Source organism: Peromyscus maniculatus, chromosome 6 (assembly GCF_049852395.1).
Source record: "Peromyscus maniculatus bairdii isolate BWxNUB_F1_BW_parent chromosome 6, HU_Pman_BW_mat_3.1, whole genome shotgun sequence".
Classification (NCBI taxonomy): domain Eukaryota; kingdom Metazoa; phylum Chordata; class Mammalia; order Rodentia; family Cricetidae; genus Peromyscus; species Peromyscus maniculatus.
The window spans coordinates 71,843,065-71,853,494 of NC_134857.1; the positions used below are offsets into that span (position 1 = coordinate 71,843,065).

The 10,430-nt window shown below is 39.2% G+C and overlaps 1 protein-coding gene across 1 annotated transcript; it reads right to left on the reverse strand.

Annotated features, from left to right (window-relative positions):
• Nucleotides 1–1,883, reverse strand: LOC102909678 (late cornified envelope protein 1E-like). The gene is made up of 2 exons (XM_015995122.3): nt 1,775–1,883; nt 1–662 (listed from the first exon to the last, which is right to left on the reverse strand). The coding sequence occupies exon 2, from the start codon at nt 637–639 to the stop codon at nt 208–210; it is 432 nt and encodes a 143-aa protein (XP_015850608.2). The 5' UTR covers nt 640–662; nt 1,775–1,883; the 3' UTR covers nt 1–207.
• Between the last annotated feature and the right edge of the window lie 8,547 nt (nt 1,884–10,430).

A 10,430-nucleotide genomic window follows, 5' to 3' on the forward strand; every position in this document is an offset into this window, starting at 1 on the left:
GGAATGGCAGAGAAGACTTTATTATTAGGTAGTATAGAAAAGGGACCTAGGAAACTGGGTATCAGTTGAAGATCTTGGACAGGAAGATTTCAACATATCAAGGACTAGGATGTAGGACAGGGGTAGAAGACAGGACTGGCAGGCAGCTGCAGGTCTTCCGAACTTGATTCCTCCTACACCATTTCCCTGAAGTCTTCCTCATCCAGGTCAGCAGCAGCCCCCAGACTGCTGGCTACTGCCACAGCTGCTGCTGCTGCTGCCACCACAGCAGCCACCGCTGCCACCACTGCTGCCACAGCAGCCACCGCTGCCGCCACTGCTGCCACAGCAGCCACTGCTGCTGCCACCGCTACAGCATCCAGAGCTGTGACGATGGCGACGGAGAGATCTGCGGGGCCTGTGGTGGCTCAGGCAGCAGCCACCACCCCCAGAGCTGCAGCAGCCTCCAGAACTGGAGCCACAGCCTCCCCCAGAGCTGGAGCCACAGCAGCCCCCAGAACCCAGGCTACAGCAGGAAGACACAGGGGGGCACTTGGGAGGACACTTGGGGGGACACTTTGGTGTCTGGCACTTGGGAGGGCACTTGGGGGCACACTTGGGAGGGGGCTGGCACTGTTGCTGGTTCTGCTGGCAGGACATCTTGGACTCTGGGTGTTCAGAAGCTGCAAGAGAATCACACACATGTCAGATACCAGACACCACTATGGCTACCTGGCTCATTGTGACCACCAGAAGTGTCATTGATAATTATATAACCACCACCTATAGTCATTTCAATTCTAACATACTCATATAATCATGTCATGTTCATCATGACTTTGAAATCTCAGACACCCATGCAAGTGAGACACTAATCATCACCTGGTATCCATCAGTACCAAATGAATAAAAAACTACTGACACTGTAACAAGTTTGGTAGTCTTAATCCTCATAGATCTGAGAGGATTTGGATTATTTCAGAGAAAAGCAATTGTTAAAAGAAAGAGCAATCATCGTGTGAAGGTGATTTTTGTTTAAGGTTGGTATTTCAAGGAACTTCTAGATTACTGATGGGGAAGTAAGGTGATCCCCTGAAGAAAAATATGTAAACTCTCTCAAGCGTGCCTTGAGAACAGTAGGTCCTGCTGTGAGGTCAGAGTTCAGAGGTATCCAAATCACCACCTGCCCAGGCTAAGGGTGGCAAGGTGTCATCCTGGTGATGTCCTGTTCCTCAGAAAAGTGTGTGAACAGATCCCAGTACAAGGGCTCTCATTCTTTCCCAAGTCAAAGTGAGAGTCTGATCTGTGATTGGTATGTAAAATGAATAAAAAATTTCTTAATTAAAAAAAGAATGTGGGAAAAAGTCAAACAAATAAACAAACAAAACAAAACAACAACAACAATAACAAAGTGATAGCCTGTTGCCCTTTCCTCACTAGAGCTCTTCTTCGGAAATGAGAGATAGATTGTCTTCGTAGGCCAACTCCCACCTGAAACCTATCCCCATGAACACAGTTCTCTATGCTCAGTGTCCCATCCCGAGGGTTCCTGTAGACTGAAGATATTTTGTTCTTTCCAGAGCCAGAATGCCCCAAGCATTCCAGTGTCTCTCAGAACTGTGGTTTGTGTGTATCATTGTTGCCATTGCCTCACCCCTCACTCTTCACCACATTCAATGATCTACCAATATGTCCTATAGTCAAAAAAAAAAAAACCCTTCCCAGTCCTCTTTACAACTCTAGGCTGGCAACCCCTCTGGAAAAGTCCCTGCTCTTGCCTCCTGTGCACACTTACCAAGATGATGGGCAGCTCAGAATCTGTGGGTATCTCAGGAGGTGAGTGGATGGAGGCACCCTGTGCTTCAGCCCTTTTATTCTGATCCTGGCCTCTGCCTTAGCCTGTCAGACAGTGTCTGGACAAGGTAGGCTCTGTCTGCTGACACCACATGGTCATGTGACAGATAATGACCAGATGTTCCTCACCAACCTTATGAGGCCAGGCATGCTGCATCTCTCTTAGACCATGGCTTAGGCATGAAAGGAGGAAGTGGATTCCTGGGTCCTTAACCCTGGCATACCTGCAGAGTACCTGAATGGGAACCAGTCACTTCTTCATTGTTTTTCTTTTCTGTTCCTTCTTAATGTGATATGTGAAGTATATAGACCACATCAAGGTAGTAAAATTTGAAGTTTCTTCCAAACCTTTGTTTCCTCTCTGCACTTTCCCAACTGTGCCTACATAAACCTAGTTTAAACATCTACAACTGCAGTAAAAGCCTGCAAGATAGATCCTGGACAGCACCACATTTGTTGAGGTGAGGTTCTGAAAGTCTGTTTAGGCTGTGTCATTTCTCATTTTAACTAGGACAGTACAATATTAAGGATAATTCAAGACTTATGAAAATAAATGAAACATCAAATGATTATGTATACTTCACAAAAGACACATGCAAACTTCTAAATACAAGAACATGGCAAGTGAGAGATGGCTCATCCGTGAAGAATGCATACTGCTCTTGTAGAGGATCTGAGTTTGGATCCTAGGAACTAAGTGGGGCAGCTCACAACCACATGTAACTCCAGCTTCAGAGCATCTAACACCCTCTTCTTACCTCCAAAGGTACATGCAGTCACATACACATGCACACAGAGATACACACAGACACACAGACACACACAATATAAAATTAAAATATAATCTTTAAAAATAGAAACAGAAATAAGATTAAGAGGTTCAATAAGTAATATGCATGAAAATGACCCAAGGAAACCCAGTATTTGGCAAAATTAATATTCATTAACAATAATAAAGCAGCAATTGTGTCCAGAGAGCGTGGACATCCTTATTTTATGTTTCTTTACATTTGTCTCAGTAAATATATTTATATAATATATTTCATGAATTTACATGAAATCCTCATTTAGGAATACACTACCTTGTCCTTACTATTTCAATATTATTGGATACTCTGTAGAAGTCAGCACATTTCTTTCATGCAATGATGTGTATTACTAGTGAGTGAGGTCAGATGGCACATTAGTAAGAAGAAAATCAGGAAAAGGGGTTCACATGACATTGAGGGAATGATATTGTTCACCTATGAGAAATAAAGAATAGAGTCAGTCTATTCCTGCATATGAGACAAAGGGCTAATGGGCCATATCCCTCACCGAAGAAGGTAGGTTATTTTAAAGAGAATCATTTATCAGTAGTTCACAAGAATGTGTTCCTGTGGTCATTAGACCCCTATTCTCTCTGTGTGCCTCTGATTTTCATTTGTATTTTACATGACTATAGGCTATATATGACCACAATATTTAGAACTTTTTTCTTTTCAAGATTTAGTAGGAGTAGTTATTATTCATCATAGAAGAATATGGTTGTAGAGAGTTATAATTTAAGATTACCCTAAATCTAAAAACAGTCAGTGAGAAGAGGCAAAGACATATACAAACTAAATTAGCAAAATCTTTCCTCCTTAAATGCTGATGAATTTCAAGGCCTTGGGAATAACATGAGCCTGGGACACAGGAGCATGGTCAGCACTAAGAAAATAGAGTACAGAAACATGGGTACTTATAAACGTATCGAGTCCCATAGAGAGAGATGCATACCTCCCTGACTTCTGTTATTTATTTTCCTCTGTGGATCATCTGTCTCCAAATCTTTTAAGAAATACATCTAATATTTACACATACCTAAAGTTTTTTTTAAATTGTTTTATTCATTTTACACACCAACCTCAGATCCCCCTCTCATCCCTCATCCCATTTCCCCCTCCAACCATGGTCCCTAAAGCCCCTTGATCTTTCATTTACTATGTTGTAGCATTAGACCCATAGAAGACCCTAACACTCCCAGTGATATCTACCAAAACGTCATTAGCAAAGACTTGTTCAGGAATGTATACTACTTAACAAAAGTAGAAACTCTTATGACACACAGCTTTTCATGCTACTTTACCTGAAGCATTTCCCACCTGCTCTTGAATGATACTCTTTTCTTTTCTTTTCTTTCTTTTTTTTTTTGGTTATGATTTTCTCTAAATCATATGTTACAAACTCCAGCTGCTATGATAATGCAGCTGAGGCCCACATTATTTTTCTTTTAATCCATGATGTTTAATGTAGTCATGAGGAATTCCTTAACAACCTTTCTTAGAATTTTTGTTTCTTCTCTGTAGTTGAGCACAATCATCCTGTAGCTATGTGGTGATGTCTAAGCCTACCACTGGAATGTTCATTGATGTGCAAGCTTAGAAATAGATTCTCCTAAGGACATGGGTCACCCCAATGGAACCTGAACTCTGAGGCAGACTGAGGTAAGTGTGTCCATGTGACCTTCAGAAACCTTTCACTGTCTCACATTCTTTGATTTTAGTCTCCTTGTTCCAAAAGGTTTAGCAACATGGAGAGGCCAGAACCGGATCCCTGATTTCCACAATGGCAATTATGCATGGCTCATCTTAGGACTTCTAGGATGATGTGGCTGTGATGTCAGCTACTCCACACTTCTGCCTCTATGCAGGGCAACACCCAGGTCTTCAGCTGACCTCTTGTACACAGACAGATGGGTATCAGTAGTATGCTATCTAGTAGAAGAATAGTGTCAGCCTAAAATGTGAGCTCTGGAGACTTAGGCTGCAAGACAACATAAATGTTTTGACCAAAATTTGTTGACATTCTGAAGGTTTCAGTTTTCAGAAATGGGGGGTGAGATATGTACTCACTCATAGGAAGATGCTAGATGTGGAACAAGGATGACTGGGCTGCTACTCACAACACCAGTGAGGCTACCTGAAAAACGGGACCCCCAAAAAGACATGGAGAAATGGATGAAATCTACATGAACAGCCTGGTCATGAGTGGGAACAATGAAGAGCAACGGTCGAGGGAAAGAGAATGGGAGATCCTAGCTGGATCAAGAAAAGAGAGGGAGAACAAGGAATAGGAGACCATGGTAAATGAAGACCACATGAGAAGGGGAGGAAGCAGAGAGCTAGGGAGGCCCACGGAGATCCACAAAGATACCCCCGCAAAAGACTGCTGGCAATGGTCGAGAGACGGCAGGAACTGACCTACTCTGGTGATGGGATGGCCAGACACCCTGATAGTTGTGCCATAAACCCCATCCAAGGACTGAGGAATCTGGATGCAGACATCCACGGCTGGGCCCCTGGTGGAGCACTGGGAGTCTAATTAGTGAGAAAGAAGAGGGTTTATATGAGTGAGAATTGCTGAAGCCAAGGTTGGATAAAGCACAGGGACAAATAACCAAATGAATGGAAGCACAGGATCTATGAACCAAAGGCTGAGGGGCCCCCAACTGGATCAGGCCCCCTGAATGGGTGAGACAGTCTTTTGGCTTGATCTGTTTGGGAGGCAGCTGTGCGTTGGTGCTGGGTCCTGAGCTCGTTGCATGAGTTGGCTGTTTGAATCCTGGGACTTATGCAGGAACGCTTGGCTCGGTCTGGGAGGGGGGGACTGGACCTGCCTGGACTGAGTCTACCAGGTCGACCCCAGTCCTCAGGGGAGACCTTGATCTGGAGGAGGTGGGAATGGGGGGTGGGCTGGGGGGAGGAGGAGGGGGGCGAGAGGGGGAGAACGGGGAAATCTGTGGCTATTATGTTGAACTGAGTGGTGTTGTAAAATAAGTTAAAAAAAAAGAAATGGGGGGTGAGTTGGGGGAAATGCTGGGGGGTGGGAGGACAGGGGAATCTGTGGTTGGTACGTAAAATGAATAGAAAATCTCTTAATAAAAAAGTAAAAAAAATATATTTCTCTTTTATAAGACCATATTTTATTTATCCTGGAATATCCTGAAAACTCTAATCATAAGTAATTCAAATAAAAAATGTTCATTTCTCTGCAACACATAGACTGAATCAAGAGAATTCAATGTTGTTTTCTGAGATGTTTGTTCTTGTCTACTTGTTAACAATTATACATGATGCATCAATACTCCCAAAGTATAAAATCTATAAATCACTTAACTTTAAATAACATCTTTTAAAATAATTCTATTTGATGTTGCTGGTAGTATAATTTTAATGTATAGATGACATGAAAAAACATTCAAAACTCTCATTATTTTAAACTTTTTTTAGAAGAATTCTTAAAAATGATAAAACATATTACAAAATCATTATGCTTTCCCCACCTCTTTCTTTTTCTTTCTCTCTCTCATTTCTCTCTCTTTCTCTTCCAATGTGTGTGTGTGTGTGCATGTGTGTGTGTATGCTCTTGTATGTAATCTAGGCAACAACTTTGAGTGGTTCACTTCCTTATTCTGCTTTTATCAATAGATAGGTCATAAAAACTAAAAATAAACTGTGAAGCTTTAAATAAAACTTCACCCTAGATCAAGTTGATTCAACACACATGGACAAAACTTCACAATCACCAAATACAAAGTGTACTTTATTCTCTGTAGCCATGAGAACCCTCTTAAAAATAGATCACATTTTGACCATAAAAAATTTTAAAATATGATAGGATTAAAATAATTTTTGTCTTATCAGACCAGAAATCAATAGTAATGAAAAAATAAGAAACCATATAAAGCAATAAACTCTAAATGACTAGTGTGTGATAGAATAATTAAGGAAAAAATTTAATTCCTAAAATCAAAAACAAATATGGATACAAGAAATGCAATGTTTTTTTCCTAAGTTTTCATTTTAATTGAGAATAATTTTTTGCAGAATATATTCTGATCAAGTTCCCTCCTCTTCCATATACTCCCAGATACTCCCCACCTCCTCAGCCTTCCAATTTTATGACTTCTTTCTCTCTCTCTCTCTCTTTAGAAATGAAACAGGCAAATAAAAAACAAACCAGAATAAAACTTAATAAAAAAATAGAAAAAAGGAAAAACACTAGAAATACATATATATGTAGCGATCCCAACATTTACTCAGACTCAAAACTCGTGTAAAAACAATATTGCAAACTATAATATATAAGCAAAAGACGACAATATATAAACAAAAGACCATTAAGGTAAACAAACAAACAAACAAACAAACAAACAACTAAAACACTGTAAGACAAAAGATTTCCAAAAATACCACTGAGCTCAGTGCTGGTGATTATCTATTGCTGGGCATGCAGCCTGCCCTTAAGTGTGATTTGTATATCCGATGATACTCCATTGGAGAAAACCAATTTTTCCTTTTCCAGCAACTGATGCTTAGAGATGGCTCCTGGGAAAAAGATGGGGACTTGGTCTGTTGGGTCCACCCAACAAATAGGAGCGCTGGTGACAATGTTCTGAGCAGAAAGATCCTGATCAGGTAGAAAAATTCTTATTGGATGAACAAAAGCCTAATACCAGCATTCCTTGGGAATCTGATAAAACACGTTTCTGTTTACTAGAAACCTCATTTCATCTGCCCTCAAAGGTCAGCTACCTCAGGCAAGGGCAGCTAGTGCCTGGCTAATCCACACCTCCATACTGTCACATTTCCTTCTTTCTTCACAAGAACTCTTCTGCTGCCACTGGTGTTTGCAAACAGCAGAGACCACTACATTCTAGATTAGTCAGTCCTCAGATCTTATCAGAACATTTTTTTGTGTCATTGACAATGGTTAATTCAGTGCATCACAACTGATCAAAGTTCAGAGAATAAGTGCCAGCATATTGATCAGCCAATAATGATATATCTATGTCACACCCATCCCAAAACACATGGAATATTACAGAGGAGGTTGTGAAAAGATTGTAAGAGTCATGGGTCAAGCAAGATCAAAGAAAAACATTGTCTTCTGGATGTGACAAGACTGGTTTATTCATAAGTCACAGCATCTGTGATTGCCTGCATGCTGAGTAGATGTAGACAGTTAATCACTCCTGGTATAAGGGACTCAGTTTTATATAAGTGTGTGGCCACTCCTAGGCGGGCTGTGCTCCAGAGAAGGTCTCTACACTCAGCAGTTTATGGGCAGCACAGACATTCTTAGTTATAAAACAAAACCAAAAGGAGGGCTTGAATTTGGAAAAAGACATACAAGATATCTTGTAGGTCTTAGTAGGAGGAAAAGGGGTGAATATCAACAAACTACAGGACAACATGTAAGAAAATTAATGAATTAATAAATATTTTATTAAAACATTGAGAATGGAGCACATTAAATAAATAGTTTACCATGATGGTTGGTATGATTTCATGGATGCAAGCATGGTTGAGCAATTACTAATCATTAAATGCAATAGAGTATATGACTATACCTAGGGACAGGAACGTGATAATCATTTCCATTGGTTCCAAAATGATGTTGAGAAAAATCAAACATCATTCATGATTAAAGCACTGAAGAAACTAGGGCTAGAAAGGTTATATCAAACATGACCTTATCGGGAGAATGTACAATTATTTCCTTTATAATTGGGACTGAAACAAGGGTGTCCACTTTCTTCATTCTTAAAATCTTATCTAGAGCTCTGGGAGAAAAAGACAGAAAAGGAATGCAGGCAGAAAAAGGAAGAAGACAAATTATCTCTGTGAGAAGACAGTAGTATTCTATGTGAAATGCCCTAAAATTCTACCAGAAAAAAAAATCTTAGCTACAATGTTCAGCAATGTGGCAGGCTACAAAATCAATCTTCCAAGTTCAGTCACATTTCTGTAAGCCAACACTGGAAATCCAGACAGAGAAACGAAGAAAAGTCACATTAAAGGTAGCATAAAAAAGAGAAAACCTTGGAAAAACAGGAGCAAGGAGGTTAAAGAGTTCCACAATGAAAACTGAAGAAAAAAATTTGAAAACACAATAAAAGATGGGAACGTATGTTTTCACATATAGGTAGATTTAATATTATGAAAATAACTATATTACATAAAGAAATCTCAAAATTCAGTTCAATCTTTATCAAATACAATACAATAGTAATTTTTACAGAAATATAAAATGCAATCTTAAAACTTACATGGTACTTGAGTTTTGTAATTAATTCCTACTTCTCTTTGAACTATTGAGAAGCTAATAAAGATTTTACTTTGATGGAAAAAAAATAAAGAGCTCATGCCAGCAGAAGAAAAAAAACAACCAAACACAGAAAGTACAATGTCAAAAGCATCAAAATACTAACTTTCAAGTATATTCCAAAACAGAATTATTATATTAAATAGCAAAAACTGTTGCATGCTGCCAGAAAATAGATGTGTACACCAGTAAAATAGACTTCAGGACCCAGAGATAAACCTACACAGATGCAGCCACAAGATCTTTAATGAAAGTATCACTAAAATATTGAATAGGAGAGCACCCCTTCAGTGCTAGTGCTGAGAAAGCTGGATATCATCATACACAGGAAAAAACTCAATCCATTTCTCTCACCCAGTGTAAAATCAACTCAAATGGGTCAAAGACTCAAACCTAAGTCTGACATCTACTTGAGACAATCAAGGATAAAAGACTTCAGGGTATAAGAAGGAGTAAGTACTTCCTAAAATGCTCTTCAGTTTTGGGAAAGAGAATTGTGAAGATTTCCAAGACCTTGAAAAGTTCATTCTCAGGAAAGGTAAGAATCAGTAAAGAGACAACTTGCAGAATGAGAGATAATTGTGGAGAACTATATATTTGATGTTTAATAGGTACCTAGACTAAACAAAGAATTAAAACGTTACTATAAAAATCATGCAAATAATGAAAGGGAAATGAAATGAGCTGCCAGTATACAAAAGAGAAGTGTCCAGCAATATATGGAAAATATTTATTTTTATTAGCTATCAGGGTAATGGAAATGAAACTGACACTGAGATTCCAGCTCACAGCAGACATCGTGGCCACCATCAAAAACACCTGTGGCAAATAATGATGGTGAGGATGTTGGAGAAAAGGAACCTCAAAATTGAAACTAGAATTACCTTGGGATCTAGCTCCAACAATTCCAGGTACATGCCCAAAGTCATCAAATCAGCATCCCACAGAGACCCCTACAGACTGACATGTGTCACTGCATTGTTGAAAACAGCCACCACATAGAACCAACCTAGATGACCATCACATGTGGACAAAGAAATGTGGTGTGCATGATCAATGGAATTGTATTGAGTTCTAATGAGTAAGTTAAGTCATTTACAGTTGAAGGTATAAACCTAGCCATAACATTGTTAAAATCATCAGACACAGAAGGAAAGATATTGTCCATTTCCTATCATTTATGGATTATAGAATGAAATACCAGTGCATGCTCATAACATGTAATATGCATCATATGTTGCATACTTGAAATCTTCTATCAGTTCAATGGTGATTTCTAAAACATGTAATGAATTTTATTAAAATTATGTTCATCAGCCATTTCATATAAATGTTATAGGAGGGCAATTCTGTTTTACAATTTATTCATATAACATGTGACAAGTTCTCAGCCATATTCACAGTGAGTACACTATTTCTTGAGGCATGTACCTCTAAATATTTTTGAAAGAATAATTAAACTTTAC